The sequence below is a fragment of the Periplaneta americana genome, chromosome 14 (assembly GCF_040183065.1).
Source record: "Periplaneta americana isolate PAMFEO1 chromosome 14, P.americana_PAMFEO1_priV1, whole genome shotgun sequence".
NCBI lineage: Eukaryota > Metazoa > Arthropoda > Insecta > Blattodea > Blattidae > Periplaneta > Periplaneta americana.
Genome location: NC_091130.1, coordinates 156,001,931 through 156,027,064, shown reverse-complemented (window position 1 = coordinate 156,027,064; position 25,134 = coordinate 156,001,931). Strand labels below are relative to the sequence as shown.

The window sequence follows — 25,134 nt, the reverse complement described above, 5'->3', positions numbered from 1 at the left end:
TTTCCTCCCGAGTGTCATTTATATTTGTTACTGTTGCTCCAAGATATTTGAATTTTTCCACCTCTTCGAAGGATAAATCTCCAATTTTTATATTTCCATTTCATACAATATTCTGGTCACGAGACATTTATTTTACCTACATAAAAAAAAATATGTAGCTTACTTATTGATGCAAATCATAATGATTTTTTTCAATAGTAGATCTAGATGCTAATACCGTAACATAATAACAATATCGGTATGTATTATGTAGTTTATATAGTCTGAAAGCAAAGAAATACATTACAGAATGCGTATTAGGTCTATATGCATACATTACAATAATAATACAACTCAATTTAAATTTGCAGTGTGTTATTACAGAGAGGTGAATATATAAAGCAACTTGGTTTCAGACTTGCTTTTATAAAATAAATATATTGTAATGAAATAATATCACTAGACCGTACTTATATTTATATTTACAAAATACCTCATTAAAGTTATATTTGTGAATAAATCTTAAGGGGAGAAGGATGGTATTTTTGATGAAAAATGACTAAATTTAAAAAATAAAATCTTTAAAATACTCTGTGATATGTGTGGATCGCCATTTTTAAACTTCTTGCATTATGGATTTTTAAATCACTCGCCCACTTTTATTGTTGTTTCCGGTAAATTAAATTTTCAAAAAATGTATTTTTCTTTAAAATACCCTTTGATATATGTGGAATGCATTGCACAACATTTTGTGGGTATTTGTGCCCTTGTCGGATGTTGAGACGTCATTTTTAAACTTCTTGCATTATGGATTTTTAAATCACTCGCCCACTTTTATTGTTGTTTCCGGTAAATTAAATTTTCAAAAAATGTATTTTTCTTTAAAATACCCTTTGATATATGTGGAATGCATTGCACAACATTTTGTGGGTATTTGTGCCCTTGTCGGATGTTGAGACGTCATTTTTAAACTTCTTGCATTATGGATTTTTAAATCACTCGCCCACTTTTATTGTTGTTTCCGGTAAATTAAATTTTCAAAAAATGTATTTTTCTTTAAAATACCCTTTGATATATGTGGAATGCATTGCACAACATTTTGTGGGTATTTGTGCCCTTGTCGGATGTTGAGACGTCATTTTTAAACTTCTTGCATTATGGATTTTTAAATCACTCGCCCACTTTTATTGTTGTTTCCGGTAAATTAAATTTTCAAAAAATGTATTTTTCTTTAAAATACCCTTTGATATATGTGGAATGCATTGCACAACATTTTGTGGGTATTTGTGCCCTTGTCGGATGTTGAGACGTCATTTTTAAACTTCTTGCATTATGGATTTTTAAATCACTCGCCCACTTTTATTGTTGTTTCCGGTAAATTAAATTTCCAAAAAATGTATTTTTCTTTAAAATACCCTTTGATATGTTTGGAATGCATTGCATAACATTTTGTGGGTATTTGTGCCCTTGTCGGATGTTGAGACGTCATTTTTAAACTTCCTGCGCTATGGATTTTTAAATCACATGCCCGCTTTTATCGGTTTCCAGTAACTTCATTTTTTTTTTGCTACATTGCCAGACAAAAATGGGTATAATTTCTGAACTATTAAAGATACATGCATGAAATTTAGAACACACATTCTTTAGACTATTAGGAAACTTTTCTCTGTAACAGAATTTTGTTAAATGATTTCATTTTAAAAATACTTCCGTTTGTTTGCAAGAAAGGAAATCAGAAAATTGTTACTAAATTTTAATTGTTTATTTTACAAACGTAGGGACTAATATCAAAATTCTGTTATAGATAGTTTGTAGAACATACTTTTGCAAATACATTGCAAAAAACTGTTTGAATCTATCTTTAAAAACGGTTTAGATATATCGGTTTTAGTACAATCCTGCATTGGGTATATTTTTTTCAAATTTGGGCCCCCAAGTATTTTTTTTTTTTTTTCAAAATATTTTTATTTGGTTGAGTTGCCACAGCTATGAGCTCTCTACATAAAACAAATAATAATTTACACCAAATAGGAAAAAAGTTTTAAAAATACCATCCTCTCCCCTTAAATAAAGTTAACATATTTCACAGCTTTGATTTTGAAACAATATAAATTACGTCAAAAAACACACTGAAAACCTTTTTACATGACCCCTTGAAAGATTTATGATTGCTACATATTTTATTCAATACCGGCCACCGTAGCGGAATCAGGTATAGTTGCCGCCCCTAGGCTGTGCTAAAATTTGCCGCCTCCAACTAACACAAACAATTTATAAGCAGCTATTATACAGGTCATGTTAGACTAAATTACGTTTAAATGAAATATTACCAAAAGGAAACAAAATACAATCATCTTACTTGTGAATTAGGCTTATAAAGATTTTCTTCGCACTTTCTTCACAGAAAAAGCATCAAAGTCAATCTTTCGAAGCATTTCAGACTCGATGTAATGAAACATATTCATTGTTGAAACAAAATTGATTTGTGAAAGGGAGCCTGTGGTTTATTTTTAAGCATTGGTTTTATTGACGTACGGGTATTTCTTACTTCGATATGAAGTATAAAATAAATTTAAAAATAATCTCCAACTCTTTCAGGAATGTTCCTTTCATATGGAATTATACCTAGTGACGTACTGGAGAGTAATTAAATAATATTGTTGACGATTATCGTCACGTGAATGCAAGAAGTAGGTAACTTGAAATTTGCGTTTTTTAGTTATGTCTGTTATAGCATAGCAAAAATCGCACAAAATGTAATCCAGGATCTAGGTAACTGATCGAACGATACCAGCGACATCTATTTTTGAATATAACAAATAGGCAAAAGAAAACGAGACATATTCCTTAGTGCAGTAAATAAGTAAGTAGGCAATGTCACAAAATATGAAAAATCAAGTTACCTAGTTCTTGCATTCAGGTAACGATATTATAATGGAAATGTAACTTCAAATTCACAGCGATAATTAATAAACACACACCCAATATGATTTTCAACAATGTATTCTTGTTTATATTAAGAGTGTTTGAGAATAAGGTTCTTAGAAACATATTTGGGGCTAAGAGGAATGAAGTTACAGGGGAATGGAGAAAGTTACACAACACAGAACTGCACGCATTGTATTCTTCACCTGACATAATTAGGAACATTAAATCCAGACGTTTGAGATGGGCAGGGCATGTAGCACGTATGGGCGAATCCATAAATGCATGTAGAGTGTTAGTTGGGAGGCCGGAGGGAAAAAAACCTTTGGGGAGGCCGAGACGTAGGTGGGAAGATAATATTAAAATGGATTTGAGAGAGGTGGGATATGATGGTAGAGACTGGATTAATATTGCTCAGGATCGGGACCAATGGCGGGCTTATGTGAGGGCGGCAATGAACCTCCGGGTTCCTTAAAAGCCAGTAAGTAAGTAAGTAAGTAAGTAAGTAAGTAAGTAAGTAAGTAAGTAAGTAAGTAAGTAAGTAAGTATTCTTGTTTATACAAGCAGTTTCATAATATAATAACGTGATACATTAATTATAAAATCGCTCTCGTGCGTAACATTCGGCAGGTCTTTGAAATTTAATTATTCTTGTTTTCAATTTCCTGTGTAACAGAAAACACTGTACTGACAATAGAATATTTTATATTAAAATAGGTTAAAACAGGTACTTATATTCAATTAGTCAATTTTAGGCTCAATAAAATTAGCGCCATTACGTAGCAGAATTCATGAAACGTTTAATATAACTTAATAAGAATTTATCTCCCGAAATATACTTTTTAGGTTAGATTACGTTAATTTGTTCTTAGAATTCAACTTCATTTGAACTTTTCTATGTCGTATACTGCTTATGAACGCAGATATTTTCATACATTCGCCGTGCATTCTGCGCAACAGAAGCACACTATCTCTAATGATTGCGTGCAATCAGTTTTGCCAACTCGATTCTTAAAAACCCGATAAGATACAGTGCAGAAACCGCTAAATTGCTATGCTATCAATGTAAAAAGAAGATTATTTTACAGCTGTGAGTGTTAAAAATCCAAACTTCATAAATTTTACCCGCTAAACTAATACTGAAAAACGCTAGATTTAGCGGGAAAACCTCTGAATTGGCAACACTGCGTGCAATGGTGTTGACTGTAATTATTATTGTTTCTGGTGTATAATATTGCTGTCACTTACCCTGAGGACGTTCTGGCTTAGCGCGCACAGCTCCCTCTGTCGCTCCTCCAGGAAGCGCAGCCTTTCACAGTTTTCTTTGTGGCTCGAGGCCGAGACGTCCAGAGAATCCTGTCGTCCGTTAGGCATGCCTAGCATCCTGAAACAAAACACTCTCAGTTATTGAACACACTCCTAAACAAAACCACTCTCAGTTACTGAACACACTCCTAAACAAAACCACTCTCAGTTATTGAACACACTCCTAAACAAAACCACTCTAAGTTACTGAACACACTCCTAAACAAAACCACTCTCAGTTACTGAACGTACTCCTAAACAAAACCACTCTCAGTTACTGAACACACTCCTAAACAAAACCACTCTCAGTTATTGAACACACTCCTAAACAAAACCACTCTAAGTTACTGAACACACTCCTAAACAAAACCACTCTCAGTTACTGAACGTACTCCTAAACAAAACCACTCTCAGTTACTGAACACACTCCTAAACAAAACCACTCTCAGTTACTGAACGTACTCTTAAACAAAACCACTCTCAGTTACTGAACGTACTCCTAAACAAAACCACTCTCAGTTACTGAACGTACTCCTAAACAAAACCACTCTCAGTTACTGAACACACTCCTAAACCAAACCACTCTCAGTTACTGAACACACTCCTAAACAAAACCACTCTCAGTTACTGAACGTACTCCTAAACAAAACCTCTCTCAGTTACTGAACGTACTCCTAAACAAAACCACTCTCAGTTACTGAACACACTCCTAAACAAAACCACTCTCAGTTACTGGACGTACTCCTAAACAAAACCACTCTCAGTTACTGAACGTACTCCTAAACAAAACCACTCTCAGTTACTGAACACACTCCTAAACAAAACCACTCTCAGTTATTGAACACACTCCTAAACAAAACCACTCTCAGTTATTGAACACACTACTAAACAAAACCACTCTCAGTTATTGAACACACTCCTAAACAAAACCACTCTCAGTTACTGAACACACTCCTAAACAAAACCACTCTCAGTTACTGAACACACTCCTAAACAAAACCACTCTCAGTTACTGAACGTACTCCTGGCATATCTCGGTTCATCTGCATTTGACAACGAATTCCACAACATATCCATAGAAAATTAAAATAGGCTAAAACAGGTAGTTATGTCCAATTAGACTATTTTAGGCTGTATATAGGCATTTATTTTGTTCAGTTTTCATTCATTCATCTTATTTATTATATTCCACAGATCTTACATGAGCAATGAAGCTTTAAGATGTGGAACAAGTCGAAATTGTACAAGATTACAATTAAAATTTTTACAATATTTTACCATTTTTACAGTTTTACAATTTAGTAATTTTCTACCATTTTTACAATTTTCTGCAATTTTTTTTACAATATTTTGGCGAGATGTAGTGAGATGAGGTGAGGTCCGAGGATTCGCCAAAAGATTACCCGGCATTTGCTTTATGGTTGAGGAAAGCCTCGGAAACATCGATTTGATTTGTGGAAGGCAGGCTGTGGTTTATTTTTGAGCATTGGTTTTATTGACGGAATAATTTATTATTACGAGTATTTGTTACTTCAATATTAAGTACAAAATAAATTGAAAAATAATCTCCAACTCTTAGCGGAATGATCTTTTCATATGGAATTATACCTAGTATAATCGCCGTGGGCTCATGCTTAACATGTCGGCATCACACAATAACGTGCGGTGTGCTTTTAAAACATAATTTTGCAGACTCGCTGGGCTGCTGATCCTGAGCTGCGTTCGGGCTTGGGTTGGATCCCACGTTTGGTCTCATTGAATGGTTTCTTCCGAGGTTTTCCACAGCCGTGGGACTGAAGCCGGAGTCCTCGGCATCAACCCCTTTGATTTGATTAGGCCTACCTGCATAAGCATGAAAGTTTGGAGTTTTTAAACTTTCATGTTAACGTCTAACGCCAATGTTAATGTCAATGTTTATGATTTATGTGAATAATTGTGAATGATCCCATTTGGTAACCTGGCCGCAAACTTCTGTGTTTATGTTACGGTTATGCTTAATTTTCATTGTGAATTGGCCTTAACTGTTGAATCGGCTTCCTTAAATTTACAAGGCCCATCACGAGAAGTGAAGGAATCCGGCCCGCTGGCAAATCGGGTCTCCCCACTTTATCACGGCCAGTTATTGTTTTCAAAGCCTCTGATGTGACTACCTCATCGCATCGGGGTGCTGCGCATCGGACTGCTCACCCTCCAAGGAACGAGGATGTTCAACATTTGAATTTAGAGCATCTCAGTGGCGTCAGTCCCTCGTGGACAGAAACTGTGGTAATAAAATTATGACCAGGACCGGGTTTTTTGTTATTAGCGAGAAATACGAAATGTGTCTGAGGCATGTACCAAGAAGTATATTATGCAGATTTAGTGACTTTTTTTTTTAATGTTTAATATTGGTCGACCAGCAAACTTGCTATACAGACCACTGTTAAATTATGGAATATCACATTCAGAATATCATGCTGAGGTTGGCTCTAAAGGCTCCTCTAATTAATTTAAATTAATTAATTGAACATTTTTATGAATTATGTGAACAAAAATATGATGATTTTCTGTGTTAAATTATGAAGAGTCGTCAGTATCACTAAGAAGGATGTCTTGAGGGAGTTTCCTTTTAAGTCGAGATGGCTGACAAGATCTTGCTCCAATGTTATATGTCACAGTTCCAGGAACGCCAGGAAGTTTGTTGAAGAAAGATTTTTACATTGAATGGATGTACTGTTCTAGTGGAAGAATTCCCAATTCTTGACGCAGTTGCTGATTTCTTACAAACCAGGGGGCATTTGTTGCAGTACGCAGGAACTTGTAGACGATGCATGTGAGTCTTATTTGCAGTCCCCCACACTGGCGCTGCATAAGTTAAAAGAGGTCGTACAAGCGAGGTGTAGAATAGCATTGAACAGTCCAATCCAATTTGTGAACGTCTACTAACCAAGGGGTATAATTTTCGAATTCTAGAAGAGGTTAGTGTAATAGTGCGAGTTATATGGGCATTCCATGTAAGTGTCGTGTCTAATAATATTCCCAAATATTTGGCAGCTTCTTGACTAGAGAGCCATGTAACTTGTTCATTTAGAAGAACCAAAGGAGGTGGATTATGAATAGGTCTTAAAGAGAAGATTTTAGCTTCTGTCTTGGTAATGTTGAGTAGTAATCCCCAGTCAGAGAACCATTTAGACAGCTCCTGTAAGGATGTCTGAAGAGTGCTGATTGCAGTATTTAGGTTACTATGAGAATAAAAGAGAACTGTATCGTCAGCATACATAGCTATGTGTGACGGTTGTGAACATGGAATGTCATATGTGAAGATATTGAAGGGAATTGTGACAGTATAGATCCTTGTGGTACTCCGGCTAAAACTGGACGAAGCGTTGATTTAATGCCATCTATACGTACTGAGAACTGACGCTCAGATAAAAAACTTTTCACGATGCGTGTGAGATAGTCAGGAAAGCCAATTCTATATAATTTTAGCATTAAACCATCATGCCAAACAGTATCAAATGCTTGGGCAATATCTAGAAACACAGTGGCAGTATACTGCTTTTTTTCAAAGCCTTTTATAATGGATTCAGATTTAGTGACTGATTTATGACAGTAAATTTGTCGCGAATTTTCGCGAAAATTGGCTATTTTTGCGAAAAATCTTCCTTTCTGCGTAGAAAGTAGTAGAAAAAATGACTTAAAATTACAAGTTAAACACATTCTTTTTAAAGCAATAGGTAACAACAAAGAGATACTAATAACAATACACTGACTGTAGTCACAGATTAAACACATTATTTTAAAAGCAAACACGCAAAGAATCAATAGCTATTTTCAGGCATCATATACATGGACCATGACTTTAATTCACATCTTTTTTGACGTTACTTCGTATATTATTTTGTGTTTCAATCTATGCGAGATGGTATTTGGCGAGATGAGGTCGAGGATTCGCCATAGATTACCTGACATTCACCTTACGTTTAGGGAAAACCTCGGAAAAAACCCAACCAGGTAATCAGCCCAAGCGGGGATCGAACCCGCGCCCGAACGCAACTTCAGATCGGCAGGCAAGAGCCTTGACCGACTGAGCCACGCCGGTGGCTCGATGCGTTTATATTTTGAGTAAACTTAATTCTTTATTGGACATTTTAAATGTTACATTATTTTGAATAACCTGACACCTTGATATTTTCTTCGGTGGTACGGTACACCATTGTTGAAAACAGGCATCAAAGAATCAGGGTCAGAACACAAAAACGACAATATTAATCAAACCTCACTTCTCCGTGTGATGTTTTTGATATCAGTGACTAAACGAATAGATACAAATCGATGTGCGTTCTACATTACAATTGCAAATGCCATAAGACCGGTTCGAGGACTGTATACCACGCCAGAACAGATAGCTATGTCGAAACGATAACAAATGAAGACTGTCAATGCGGGAGGAAATATATTACGTGTGTATGTTTGTAAACAGAAGACATATTGACTTGTGAGCAGAGAAAGTGTTGCTTTATGTGAATTCATGTCAGCCACTTAACAACCATACGAACATTCTTGATCAAAGGATATCGAAACGAGACGAACAGGGTTCGATGTACAGAAGATATATATTTTTACCAAACTCCTTATATCACTATGGTAAACGGATTGTTCTTTGTGCGTAATACTGACTTCGTTTATTTTCCTTTATCTATTGACAGAAGAATTCATATTCACAGAGCCTAATATCAACCCTTAAATTTGCAAAACTTCATTTCTCACACTAGTTTATTAAACCGTGTCGGACTGTAAAGAAAACAACTATCGCAATGCCCATATTTTATATGTTGTACAATATTATAGTATTGTGGAATTTTAATTTTCCCACCAATTTTTTTCTATTGTACTATTAAAATTATAGCATACTAGTGGCTTGTGCAGCAAATGCTGTAAACTAAAATCATTAGACGTTCAAATAAACATTTTTCAGATTTATTTTCAACTAGCCGTACCCGTGCGCTCCGCTGCACCCGTTAGAAATAAAAATAAAGTAATTATATAATTAAAATAGGACATTTGATCCAGGAAACATTCGTGTTTGATAGAAGGATAAATCGTTTATTATTTTACTTAATTTAAACTGAATTAAAAAATTAAAATGCGATCATTTTGATCCAGAGACACTCATTTGGTTATAAAAATTAGTTTAGGAAATGCAGGAAACGAATATACAGAATAGCCTATCAAGTTTTCTGTGCATAAGAAGCTATTTTAATCTTACCTGTCCTCGATTCACTCAGAAGTTACTGTAATAACATTATAGCATTATGTCCATCTAGAGAAACTACACTTTCCAATGGTGAATTAATAATTAATTATACAAATCGGTTAAGTTAGCTTTCGATATTACTTCATACAAACACAGAAACATTCTCTGTAGGTTATCTTTCATAGCCTTCGATTGTTGTTGTCCAAGGCCCCTTATAGACGAAGTCATTTGTTTTTTAATTCATTACACGGCCTTAGATGGTAGTTATTTTAATTTTAAAACTCATTTATCTCATTAAATATCAGTCCTATCAAACATTTTCAAGGAATAAAACTTATCGCAAATTATTTTTAAAGAAACTTTTGTTATGTAACATTTTTCATAAAAATCAATAATAAGCGAGATATTTCGATTTATTTAATTCAGGCCCCCTTATAACTCCCCTTTTAAATAATGTGTTTTGAATGCCATATAGCCTAAAATCTAAGTTACAACGAACTTAATTTATATTCCAATTTTCATCGAAATCCATTCAGCCATTATCGCGTGAAAAGGTAACAAACAGACAGACAGACAGACAGACATACAAACAAAAATTTCAAAAAAGCGATTTTCGGTTTCAGGGTGATGAATTATATATGTTAGGACCAATTATTTTTGGAAAATCGAAAATTATCAGAAAAATTTCGGCTACAGATTTATTATTAGTATAGATGAAGAATACCAGACATTCTGAAAGTTATTTGCTTCCGTAATAATGAAAGATACTCTCTCTCGAGCCAATACTGAAGAGAACCACGCATATAAATATCTACACCACACCGCCATTAAATATATGAAAAAGACCCAACCCCACTTGATTAATAGCTATACAAATATTTGATTTTTAATAATATTATCTTACGTAAGTTTTATAGCTTTCAGTAACATATACTATATATAGTATATAGCCGCCACTCAGTGAAATATAGAAACAAAATCTAATTTAAGTTATTCTCTATATCTACTTATATAACCCTAAAACGTTTCACTTTCATATCAATATAGCATTAATATGTATAATTAATGAAAAATAGTCACATCATGGCATTAACTACAATAATATTTCATTTCTAATGGTAATAATGTCATCAAACCATCTCAAGTTTTGTAGTTTTTAATATCCAATACACAGCTGTACCCAGAAAATTACACACCACAGAATCGAACCTGTAAATTATTTTTAGTAAGTTAAGTTTGTAATAACCAATTTAATTTGAGCTCTAAATATGCCAGCATTCTTGCAGATCATGGCCTTCGTGTAATATTGTTTACTGAAGTGTGTGTTTTGTTTTATTCTGAAACGCAACACGGCCGACTCGATGCTCGCGTCGCTTCTCCTGAATGCAATTAGCTAGTTCTCAAAACTGACGACAGATGGTTTTTGGAAAATAGGAAAATTATGTTTAAAAAGTGACATTTCACTGAAAACTACTACTTTTCCGAAAAACTTTGAGTTCCAAGCTTCAATATGAGGGTCATTTATTAAAATCCGTCCAGCCGTTTTCCCGTAATTTCCATTACCAGTTCAAATTATATATATAGATAGCTTATTAACTTGTTGTATCCTATAGGATACTTTGCGAATTTAAGGGTTAAAAGAGAAAACACAAAATTGAGAACTCTCTTGGACACCTTTGTATATTATTATAAATTTTTAGATTGTTTGTGCTCATATTGTGATCTGACAGTCTTGAAATTACACATTTAATCAACTTCAGTTCACAGTATAGTTTCCGTAGCGTTCAGTAAGAGTTTATATCAATAAATTTGAAGTTAGTAAGCCCCTGTATTAAAAATAAAAGTTGAAGACGATAGGAAGTATGACGAATTGGTTTCATTCCCACAAAACTTGAAAATAAAAACTGCGCAAAATGTACATTTTGTGGCTCCATAATTAAAAACACAACAATAAAGCGTCTTAAAGCACATATTAGAGTATGTAACTTATTAATTTGCTTCCATGAAAATAATTTATTATGCTTTTTCTATGCGACGTAAATTATGTATACGTAAGTAAAATATGTAGGCCTTTCGTGCAATTTACGTGGCCAACTCTGATTGTAGCAAAGTGTAATTGGCAACGACGCAACTCCCATAACATGCTGTAATCAGTGTTACAATTTTTCTTAAATGATAGGCCTGCACAGAAAAACGTTCAATGATTTTGGAGTCAACAAGAATGAGAGAACATGCATATAGGTAGCAGGCTTACAACATTTATCCGTAGTAAAAAGGTAAAAAGGTAAAGGTATCCCCGTAACATGCCATGAAGGCACTTGGGGGGCATGGAAGTAGAGCCCCATGCTTTCCATGACCTCGGCACTAGAATGAGGTGGTGTGGTCGGCACCACACTCTGGCCGCCTTTTACCCCCGGGAAAGACCCGGTACTCAATTTTATAGGAGGCTGAGTGAACCTTGGGGCCTTTCTGAAAGTTTGGCAACGAGAAAAAATCCTGTCACCACCTGGGATCGAACCCCGGACCTTCCAGTCCGTAGCCAGCTGCTCTACCAACTGAGCTACCCGGAGTAGTAATAATAACAAAAGTATACCTTAAAAAAAATGTGCGATTTTGTGTAGTGAGAAGTTGTCATGTAGCAAGTATCGTTGCTCATGTTTTTTTTTTTTCTGTAAACTTGGAATGATTGAGAATTAATAAAAATAGGAATTTTGAGGTTATTTTTGGATGTAACCTTTACCAATCGCGGCATGTCTCAAGTTAAGAAGATGGTAGAAATGTGGGATTACTTTATGACATTGGAAGTGAATAATAGGCCTAGTTTACAGTTATGAAATGGCGGACAAATACTTTTTTGAGACTGTAGGAAATTATAAAATGGAATAAATTTGTTAATATTTGTTTCTTGAGTCAACAAAAAGTTTAAATAAAGTTGTTAAGGTAAAGTTTTAACACAAAACAAAACCGTATGCGGTTATTTAAGTATTTTAGGCAGGACTATGTGACTGACACAAAATAGGCTATGTGTTATTCATTACACTTTTAATAAAGTTAAAAATACATGAACAGAACGCAAGTATTAGCCTACTCTATTGTTTAAGTCCTTAGAACGCAGCTACGCTGATATTACTTTTTTTAAAACTTATTCCACAAATCACTTGTCTGTTGACAGAGATTTCGAAGGTTGAACATATCCGCCACTGACTTCGTCTAACATATTGCTCCCAGCTGGCGCACCGATATGGAGTTATCGGCAATAGAAGACAAGGATCATGTGCTTTAGAGCATCCCCTCTTGATAGTCTGGGATTTGAGGACGAAGAAAAGCGAGGGTCAGCAAAAGAAGACGATCGCAGCCCGTCATATTGCTGTCCGACATGTTTCCAAACATACCCGTTTCGAATCTCGAACGGGGCGGTTATTTTCAGCCCTTATGTCAACCTAGAGATGGCAAATTTAACTGTAAAATACACTTTTAAATATATCCGAAATTGTACCTAATAATTATCGTTCTTGCCACTGTATTTGAACTTCGGAGGTTCAATGATGGCGAATTTTTAAGGGACTTTAAATTTCTTAGCAGTTTTCTCCGGAAATGAAATTGTATTTACAGCATGTAAAACGTGATTTAACTCATGAGAAATTAACCTCTTCCCTTATTATATATTTTACCAGTTTTGTGAAAAAAAAAAGTGTCACATTTTTTTATTCTCGTAAAGAGGTCATTTAATATTGCAGAATCACTGTACATCACTAATTTTCTTACATACCTAAAAAATCACTATGAAATAGACACACATTCATACCTGAATTATTATCCCGAGTTATCTCGTGCACCTTGATTCCAGCTCTGGTAGTTGTCCCACTTTGATTTTCTCCTGAACTATTTACCAACTTATGTTTTTTATGGATTAATTTATGAAGTACAATAGCAGTGCTGTTATCAAGGCGTTAAATGTTGCTTGTCGTGTGATAGACTCGAAAGCAGGGTATTACGCACAGCGGCACATTGCATTCCGGACAGTAGTATCTGCTCTCCTATATGAGAGCGTTTTGGGTAGAATGGTGTAGCAGTCATTGAATATTTTTACCAGTACATCTGTTCTTCAGGTTTGTGAATAATGTTCTGCAGTATCACTATGCCTAAAAGTACACGTATTTCAGAGTCTGTAGTTGCCCACCACTAGGATCGCTACTATCGCCTCATCATCGCAGATCTCTCTCCTAGCAGATGACAAAATATGTTACACTTTCGTTGTCGTGTTCTTTTCAAAAAATTAACACCTTCCTTCCATTATTGAAATATTAAATGCATAAAGTTAATTTATTATTTTAATGAAGTATATTAAATTCCACCATAAACTCGAAGATACCTGCAAGAAATAGGTTAATATTATTTTTGTTTGTGCAAAACGAACTGAAATTTACTATAATGGCTTCACTCATTCAAGATTATAGCGATAATTAACTATGAAACCAATAAATATTAATTTGCATTTCCCTTTACAGCAATAATAATGGAAATATGAATTAATGGAGTAACTTACGTGTACCGGTACTTGTAGTGTAGGCTTACGTAGTTAACAAAGTGGGATGAAGTTAAGCAATAATAATCACACCAGAATTGGAAATGAAACGTGATCAATAAATTTTATTGTAACAGACTTTTTCTACGTCTCTAGTAAAGTAGCAAATAAAAATAACAACAAAATTAACAGCTATAATTAAAAACATATCCTTTGAAAAAAAAAAGTAGGCCTAAGCAATAATAATCCCACCAGAATTGAAAATAAAACGTGATCAATAAATTTCATTAAAGCAAACTTAATTTTTCTACGTCTCTAGTAAAATAATATTATTCCAATTATTGTATTTTAGCCATTAACATTTTCATTACAACCAATAACGAACATTTCACAAGCATCAATGTGAAATACGCAACGAGCTAGCACTCGATGGAAATACGACACAGTCCAAAGTCGACCGTGAACAGTCTATTGTTTCTAGTTGCTAACCGCTTGGAGCGCTTTATCACGAGATTTGCAAAAAATCACCTCAAGCTTCGCGACTGTATATAGTAGACTGTGGTAACATGAACTGATTTGATGAAAGAGTAATGGAACGGAGAAAAATTCTCTCCGGCGCCGGGATTTGAACCCGGGTTTTCAGCTCTACGTGCTGATGCTTTATCCACTAAGCCACGCCGGATACAACCCCGACGCCGGTTAGAATCGTCTCAGATTAAGCTCCATCTCTTGGGTTCCCTCTAGTGGCCGCCCTCTGCACTACGTCATAGATGTCTATGAACGCAGGACCGAAGTCCATACATGTGGTGAGGTGCACTCGAATGAGTGACTGGTTGGCCGGGATCCGACGGTATAGGCGCCGTCTTAAATCACAAAGTGATTTATTACGCATATCATATATATTTTGATGTACCGAAGTACTATGATATTTCCATGCAGATATTCTGCGTCATCTCCGTTCCATTACTCTTTCATCATATGATGACGCAGAATATCTGCATGGAAATATCATATGTACTTCGGTACACCAAAATATATATGAACTGATTTGTTTTCACTCGCTTGTATTCTCCATTTTAGCCAGTCTTCTGTTTTTTTTTCAATTAATTCTGCAGGTTTTCAGATGCTGTTGATGGGTCTCCATGTGAAGCAAGAATAAGTATTAGCAGCGAAAGTAGCCACCAATACTTTACTAAAAATTGGAAAATCAGGTGTATAATTGTATTATATAATATATAGCCTAAGATCGAGCCTTGAGGTACACCTCAGTTTATAATATAATCAGAAGAAATGTTCTCAGAATTTATTTGAAAATTTCTCGAAGCTATGTACGGGCGAAGTACTAAATAATAGGGTTGCGGAAGTATGATTTTCAGTTTGTTCAGGTTTTTGAATATCTAAAAATACAGCAGAAGAATATTTTCCTGTTTCTATGTCATCTTAAATTTTATTTACGACTTTATGACTGTGACAACACGTGACTGTAAAAGATGGGCATTCACTCGAAGTTCTATGTTAATTAGCAATGCCTGTAGAAATGCATGCCAGCAACATAGCATACGTGTTTTTATGTTGTCAAGTGTACTTCAAATTGCATATATAGCAGATACGTTTTGGTATTTATGGCACAGACTATTGTTGTTTTCTTCCTGTGGTATACAAACGAACATCGCTTGCGTGCTGAACGTCACAATGCAAAGAATGGAACGCTACTCAGGTCGAGATATCCAGCGCTGAAATTTTTTTGTGTGACAATTTTTATAAAGGCTGCATTCTTCAATAACTTTTTCCCCCCAAGATTACAAGCTACATTTCTCCACTAGGAATCGCATTCTAAAGAAATGTCTGATGCTATGCTATATATGACTTGTATCAAATTTGTGTAACGTTTTACGAGGAAATTCCGAAGGCCATCACTGAAATTCCTTTTAAGTTATTTCTCAAGGCCATCATTAATTGCACAGAAATCCATGATATGACTAAAACGTAGAAAGAAAACGAATTTTTTAACATTGTAATGAGCATTATTATTTTCTAAAAGCGTGTTTGGAATTTGGGTAGTCTATGGTTTATAATTAATTAACTTTAACTTTTTAATACACGATAATTTGCCGATAGAGTTACTGACTGTCAAGGTAGGCCTAATTTACAAATATTATTACATTTTATATACCTATATATAGTAGGCCTACTTTTTCTAGCGGAACGCGCCGGAACGGAGTTACGACACCTTTTTGTTGTCGGCTATTTTTCATCATGGTAATAATAAGTTAATTTTTCTTTGAACTCGTTTAGTCCTCAAAAGTCTTCAATTTGGATGAAAAGGAGTTTAAAAACGACAAATTTTCAATGCCCTGGACAGTAATCATCTCTCCATCTGTTATTATATTATATCACAGTCTAGTATATACAGTCACGAAGCTCAATATGTAATAAATATGCAACAATAGATAGTTGCTAACCACTAGGATCGCTACTATCGCCTCATTATAGACAATGCTAAATAGTACCTGCACAGTCTATTATTCCTAGCAACCTCCTCAACTCAAGCTTCGTGATTTTATATACTAGACTTTGATTATATTCTACATAGAGTTCCACTATTTTTTTTCTCCAGAATTTCAATAAATCAATAAAATCAAATTCTTCTGGAAATTCAAATAATTCAAAATAGGCTATAATTAAAGATATAAAATATCACAAAAGCAGTAATAACAAAAAAAAAGGAAAGAAAAGAAAATGCACATTCCTCTCCGTTAAAATTGCAAAACTATATTGGAACAATATAGGCCTACATACAGTAATTTGAAATTAATAATAAAATATTAACTATAACAACATGCAAAAATATCACAAATTTAATTTGGAGGTAAATACAATTGAGTCGCTTTGAAAAAGCACTGACTTACAATGACTGCGAACCTGGGTTCGAATCCCGACAATGACAGAATTGCATTTGTAGTGAACAAAACCCAAGATTGTGAGGGTTTTTTCGGGGGGGGGGGAAGGTTCACCCATTTCCCTTCTCCATTTCACCAAGAATTTCCAGAATTCCACTTTCATTATTTCCTTTTAGTAAGACAGGGCATCTATTGTGTCCGTTCGGCGTCGTATCGGCCGTCCACCGTAATAAGTGCTCCTAGTGGTATTTTTGGAAGTGGTGCTGGATTCTAGACGACTTAGGTGGCTCTCTAAGGAACGACAGACCGCCACCAAAGACATAACATTCTGACTTGTTGGCTGGAGAGGAATAGATATTGGATCCGGCTTAATCGAGAAATACATTCGTCACGCAACTCATTCCATAACGGGTGTATAAAGATCTACTTGGAGTGCAGAGCTTAGGTATGATCTAGATCGGCCCTGCGATTAGCAATACAAATAACCTAGGCCAATGATGTCAAATGATGCCCACAGGAGCAAGCGCGCGCTTTAGAGCCCGGGAGAGCCTGAGCGCTTTACAGCGGAAAGGAAAGAGACAGACGAAAGATATAGTATATGCCACTTGGTCGAGCTATATACAGGGATGGCCAGCACTGATTCAATGGATAAAGGGAAGAGAACTTATTAAAACTGTATCCATGTTAATTTTTAGGTTTGTCTGAAGTATAAGAGCATTATAAGAATGTAAGTTTTAACTTTAGTGTTGATTTTTCACAAGTTTGCTTTTTTTATTCAAAAGGAATATTTTCTCAACTTTTTTACAGAAAAGTGAAATTTTCAGATATGTTTGTTTAGTAGCCTTACAGGTACTAAAACAATGTTCTCGTAAATCTAATATATCGTAAATACGTATTACTGAAGATAGTGTATTAAAGTGTTTGAAAATATTCGCATGGAAAATGTTTGTAAGGAAATGAATTAACAAAGCAAATATTGTTACCACATCACAAACAAAAGATAATTGCCTATGTGTTGGTAAAACGTCAGCTCTATAGCTTCAGCAGATTTCGAGATAATTTAATATTCTGATAACAGAAAGTTGCGCACCAATATCACCTAAAAGCTTAATGCGATAAGAGTTTTATTATGTAATATTAGTTACAGTTAAAACATATACCTAGACAACTTTGCTTTGTACTGTAATATTGTTTTAAATACTTTTATAAGGCTAAAGATACCATCAATATCAATTTCAACTTATCATGTCATATTCAGTGTCTTTCTTTGGGATAACACTTTCTTTATGAATGATGTGTTTAATTCACTTAGTACAGTATAGTTGTAGTTATTATGGAATTCGTGTGAATATTCCTTCTTTACTCTTTATTATGTTATTAACGTTTAAAACATAACTGCAATATTAGGCTAAGAAATAGGTGTTAGTACTTTTGTTTTACAGACAATATACTACTAGGTTCAAAAAGTTCCCGGAATTTTACTACCATTTTTCGTATTAATATATAACAAGGGATATTATACATTTGTTTTGTTGGTAACATTCATGATGTCATTTCCTTAAAGTTTGCTGATAATGGCAATTATTGGTTTTGAGTTGTAGGCAATTGTTTATCATAGTGTTTTGTTTGTTCGTCGCATTTTGTAATTATGTCCACAGAGCAAAGTACAAACATCAAGTTCTGTGTTTTGCTGGGGACATGATCAGTATGGCTGATGAAGATGGTGATTTCTTAAACAAAATTAAACTGGTGCTACTTGTACGACCCAGTCCCTAAACGACAGTCATCTGAGTGGAAATCGAAAACATCTCCTCGGAAGCAAAAATTTCCTAGGGACACTTCCAAAGGCAAAGTTATTTTAAATGTTATGTTTTATTTAACGACGCTCGCAACTGCAGAGGTTATATCAGCATCGCCGGATGTGCCGGAATTTTGTCCCGCAGGAGTTCTTTCACATGCCAGTAAATCTACTGACATGAGCCTGTCGCATTTAAGCACACTTAAAGCAAAGTTATGTTGGAAGTTTTCTTCGACTCTCAGGGTCTCATGCACCATGAGTTCATTCCAGAAGGTCGTACTGTAACGAAAGAATTGTACGTAGAAACCCTCCGTCGCCTCTGGGACGCAGTGAGAAGGAAACGTCCAGAAAAGTGGGTAGAAAACAACTGGTTCCTTATGCATGACAATGCACCTGCTCATCGCGCAATTATTGTAAAGAATTTTCTTGCCAGGCACAACATAACTGCTTTGGATCACCCACCATACTCTCCTGATCTCTCACCACCTGATTACTTTCTGTTTCCACGTCTGAAAAGTCATCTGAAAGGACGGAGATTCAATGCTGAAGAGGTTATCGCAAACGCGACGAGAGCACTAAGACGGGTTTCACAAAATGGCTTCCAGGCCTGCTTCCAGGAACTCTACACGCGTTGGCAAAAGTGTGTTGTTGCTGAAGGCAACTATTTTGAAGGGAATGCTTTAGAATAGTGTTTAAGGTACGTTGTTTCTATGATGCTAGCAAATTCCGGGAACTTTTTGAACCTAGTATGTAGATAATAACAAACAGAAAGAAGCTATATAAAAATAACGACATAAAATTTCACGTTCCGTTTGAAGTTTGTGCACCACTGTTTTCTTAATCCAACAGGCTGCTTATTCCTCCTAGCATACTTAGCGCTTAATCCCCGCGCACGACGTCAAGGTCAGAAAAATGCGCTTGCTTTGACATCACTGACCTAGGCGGTATTCGAACCTACAACTCAGCGTTAACGTAGTGTTGAAATTGCGCGTTGGTAGTTTCGTACAGCATGACTGTTACAGTTCTTCCAAGAAGAAGAAGAATATGAACTCACTTGTTGAAGCAAAAAGCAGTTACCGCATTTTACAAGCATAAATAATGCAGAACGTTGGATGCCAGACAGACAGAAGCTGTCGATATCCTTTCAGCAGTTGCTATGTTTTGAAATATTAACTGGAGACAGCAGAAGTTACAAGACTCTGCTACGCCATACAAACATCTTCTTTCCTAGCCGCCATGATGGTCTAGTTGCTAGGGCGTTAGAATTATAATCTTGTGGACCCGGTTTCAATCCCTGGTGTAGCCTATCCCCTATTTATAACTGGGCAGGCCCGTGGTCCAGGTAACACAGGAGTTTTCTTCAGGAGTTCCGGTTTCCCTGTAGCATCCCTGTGTCGTCTTTTGTTTTTTTTTTACTTGGTTATTTAACGACGCTGTACAAACTACGAGGTTATTTAGCGTCGACGGGATTGGTGATCGCGATATGGTATTTGACGAGATGAGGCCGAGGATTCGCCATAGATTACCTGACATTTGCTTTACGATTGGGGAAAATCTCGGAAAAAATCCCAACCACGTTATCAGTCCAAGCGGGAATCGAACCCACGCCCGAAGTCTATTGTTATACTATTAAATATTTTTAAACTCAAATTAAAAACAAAAATACTGGAATAAGCACTTCAGAAATTAAAAGCATAAAATGGGCACGAAAGACATGTTAGAGTAATATAAAAGTTTACCACTCTTCATGGTTTTCCATGAAACATGTACAGGGACATCACTTTATTTTTACCAACATTTTTAACATTAACCTGGCTATACTCGGAAACACTGTTGCCCCCTTCCATTACAGGAGTTTGATGTTACTAGTGCAATATGTAAACAAATCATTTACTAGGTATAGGAGGAGAGAAAAGTAGTGTATCCATTTATGTTGTAGGGAAATACGATATTACGATTTTCAGTTTGATCATCACTTTTACGGAATTTATCAAAATACAGTAGAGTAGTAACATTTTTTTTCAAAAACTCAACTTTTCAGGCGGCTATGTTCGTTATGTAATGTCTACTTTATTTAGCATATTAATTATTGATGTTAACATACAATATAGAGAGTGCATTTAAATTGAGGGGGTCATAAGTAAAGGGCTGTAAGTGCACTTAAGTTACTTTTGAGAAAATGGGGTTTAAATATTTAAGCTTTCGTAAAACCGGTGAAATTTTTATTTAATTTTTAATGTGTGATGCGATTAAAATATCCCTTTGCCACTAAAATGTTAGATACTTTTGCTTACACTGGATGCACTTAACTCATGTTATTACAAATGTCACTAGCATTCCTTTGCTTCTAGCCACCTCAATTCAAAAAAAAGCTAATCTGAATTTTTAAACAAGCTGCTGAAAATGGTTGCCGTTCATTACAATGCAGGCTTCAATTCAGTACGCATATTATTAAAAACATTTTGAAGCATATTCTCTGAAATTGAATTTATCGTTTCTTGAATATAATTTTTTAGTACGATATTATTAATATAGGTTCTTTCTTCTATAGAAAACGCAATCATATTTCTGAAACACACTATACACTGCAGTATTTACTTCACTGCTTGAAGACTTCGAATGCAACAGCGGCCGTAAGTTTGTGTGTCTGACGGGAGCAAGGGCATTAGTGAAGGGGTGAGAGTGAAGTACATTCAGAAATGCAGGTACAATAAAAATGTAAGTAAAAATAAAATGATGTCCCTGTACATATGTTAATAGTACATTATGCAACGAGCCTATAATGGTAGTAATTAAGACGCAAGTATGTTTGTTTATGAAACGAGCGCAAGCGAGTTTCACAATTTTCATACGAGGGTCTTAATTACCATTATAGGCAAGTTTCATACGACTTTTTATGCTCGACCATATTTCTAACTTGAAATTATTCAAAATTAGGTCTTCTTATGGTTATGTGCGAACTGACCTGAATTGTGAGATGTGCGCAGACGCGAAAGTATTGATTTTTTTGAGGCCGAATGTCATTGACCTTGACAGAGAATAAGATGAACATTAGTCTGATATAACCTGGAAATTGATTTAGAATTGAAAAACGAGATGACAAATTGAATTTATTTGAATATTATTTACAATTAACGCTAATTATTATAGTAACAGAACATAACCTTCTGCGACAGTATTGGATTTCCAGCCTCCGTGACTTTTCGCTAATTGTCTTTCGATTCTATATCCGAGAATAATCGATACTTGCGGTTTCATAACGGTACAAAGCTGACTTGTCATTGGCTGAACACCTGAACTTTAATGAATAGGTGTACTTTAATGAGGTGCATTAAAGGACTGCTACAAGGTGTATAATTACTACATTTCGGCATGGTCGAGCATAAAATTTTTTAATTACTGCTTAAGGAACAAAATAGATAATTAATCCCTACAATCTTAAGTATAATTATTTTCTAATATTTCCGTGTTGATAGGTTCATTTATCCAGTCTGTAGAGCCACACGAGGTGCACATATAGAGAATTGTTGGTCGCCATAAAATGGTATTGGTAAGTTCCTCTGTGTTTACCAACTAATTGCATTTGGATAAATTTGTTTGTTATACAGGGACATCACTTTATTTTTACTTCAAATTTTTATTGTACCTGAGTTTTTTAATGTACTTCACTCCACCCCCTCTACTAGTAAACTTCCAATCGTCCACCACACAAAACCAAGGCCGCGTATACTGAGTTAGTGAGTATAGTACGTTCCAGAAATATGTTCGCGTTTTCCAGTCACGAAAGAGGTTTCAATATTGAATCATATTTTCGCACACGTACTGTCGTCCGTTTGCCTGCGTCGCATCCCGGACCCCCCCCCGCTTCTGTTGCCCCTCTGTAAAGGCTAGTGGCTGGGCTGTCTTAGCTCTTTTCTGAAAACATTAATTTATATTAGGAATTGGACGTCTAGGTAATATTATAAAACTGTTTAAAATAACATAAATAAAAGTATCTCGTTAAGCAATTAACTGTCACGTGATTTCCTCCCTTTCTACGAACCTGCGACCCTACGACAAAACCACTTGGATGGATAGTAGATAGCATGTCTGAGTAATTTTACCTTTTGGGATCGGGCAAAAGTGAAGATTGAATTTACAGTACGTAAGGCACTCTTTTATACAGTAGGTACAGAATTATTTCAACATGAGTTACTAGTACGAAGGACGAAACTGGTAATTGGAATTAGGTACAATAGTCTATAGTGCGATAATATGCACAAAAGAACTGAAGCCTGTATTGAAATGAACGGCCATCATTTTCAAAAATGTGATTAAATATCCACATAATGATTATTTTTCAATGTAACTTCATTTTCTAAATTGTACGCTAATAAGGTATGTTGTAGACAGTATAATATACACTGCATAATGAATACGTCCACATGGACAGCTCAGTTCGTGAGTAAAAACACTCATTGTTAATACTGTACTGTATTTTGATTAAACAAAAACCTAATGAAAATTATCAAACTCAAAAGCGTGATATTTCCTAGTTTACGTAAATGGATGAACTACTTTTCTTCCCTCCTATACCTAGTAAAGTGATTTGTTTGTATTTTACGCCAGTATCATCAAGGAGGTAGCAAACGGTATTTCCGGTTCTCAAAAGTTAATCCAAAGGTATAGCCAGGTTAATATTAAAAATGTTAGTAAAAATAAAATGATGTGCCTGTAGAATTATAAAACTTTCTTATAGATAGAGTTCGTCCCTGCACCCTGTATATGAACTTATGTTTAACGTGCACTTCCGGCACTAAGAACATTAATGAAATTTGTGCAAATCAGGTCTATGACCAGAGAACTTCTGGGGTAATTCTGATTACATAATTTAATTTATAACTTTATATTATGTCACAAACAAAACTAAATAATGGATTGTTGCATCCATTTCGAGTACATTCCTTTCATATGTCTTGATATGAAGTGAAGACACATTAAACACCACATAGAGACTGAATTCCAACACAATCTATTGTATTGCATTTATTAACATTCCATGGCATTCGTACATTGATTTACAGCTAGAATATGGAACAATTTAAAAAAACTTAATAGTACTAGAAAGTTTTAATTATAGTCACAGTCTCGTTGAAAATATATATAGAAGAGTTTTACAATATAGTCTATTAGTACAACATAAGGGGTTAGTATCGATACTTAATACAAGACAAATATTCATGTAACGTTGTTGAATGTCATGAATTCACCTAAAGAATAGAAGGCGTGAGAAATTAGGTATCAATTTTTTTTAATTTGGCCCTAAATAATCTTATGTTTTGAGTTTCATTTTTATATCGATAGGGAGGCTATTAAAAATTTTTACTGCCATATACCGCATTCCTTTTTGATAGCACGATAGACTTGCCGATGGAGTATGAAAGTCATTTTTGACGTGTATTTATGCTATGAACTGTTGAATTAGTTACAAAGTTTTCACGATTACATACGAGGAAGTTTATTAATGAAAAGATATACTGACAAGCCATGGGCATTATTTCTGTTTTTTTTTTTTAAATGGTCCTACACGATTCCCTAGATTTGGCACCTACAGTTCCATAGAAATCGTTGTCCACATATGGGTAACAGAGGTGTTGAAAAAGTGTGCAAACATCTCATAATAATATATTTAACGTATAAAGTTGTTAATCGAGGCTCACTAGAAACGGACAGATTTGCGTGCAACTCCGTCTTTCGATGCTGATAATAACTTAATAGGTATACCCTATCCAATATGAAGCAAGATGGATAAACTGAATGAATGAATACTTACTTACTTACTTACTTATTGGCTTTTAAGGAACCCGGAGGTTCATTTCCGCCCTCACATAAGCCCGCCATTGATCCCTATCCTGAGCAAGATTAATCCAGTCTCTATCATCATATCCCACCTCCCTCAAATCCATTTTAATATTATCTTCCCATCTACGTCTCGGCCTCCCCAAAGGTCTTTTTCTCGCCGGCCTCTCAACTAACACTCTATATGCATTTCTGATTCGCCCATACGTGCTACATGCCCTGCCCATCTCAAGCGTCTGTATTTTATGTTTCTAATTATGTCAGATGAAGAATACACTCTTGCGTTGTGTAACTTTCTCCATTCTCCTGTAACTTTATCCCTCTTAGCCCCATATATTTTCCTAAGAATCTCATTCTCAAACACCCTTAATCTCTGTTCCTCTCTCAAAGTGAGAGTTCAAGCTTCACAACCATACAGAACAACCGGTAATATAACTGTTTTATAAATACTAACTTTCAGATTTTTTGACAGCAGACTGGATGATAAAAGATTCTCAACCGAATAATAACAGGCATTTCCCATATTTATTCTGCGTTTAATTTCCTCCCGAGTGTCATTTATATTTGTTACTGTTGCTCCACCTCTTCGAAGGATAAATCTCCAATTTTTATATTTCCATTTCGTACA

General features: G+C 35.2%; 1 protein-coding gene across 1 annotated transcript in view; it reads right to left on the bottom strand.

The window, feature by feature from the left end:
- LOC138713913 (protein Wnt-4-like) overlaps positions 1-25,134 on the bottom strand; it is a 456,699-nt gene that overhangs the window by 34,470 nt on the left and 397,095 nt on the right. The window contains exon 2 of the mRNA XM_069846434.1: positions 4,153-4,288. Within this exon, the coding sequence (XP_069702535.1) occupies positions 4,153-4,288 (136 nt within the window). The remainder of the gene's footprint in view (positions 1-4,152; positions 4,289-25,134) is intronic.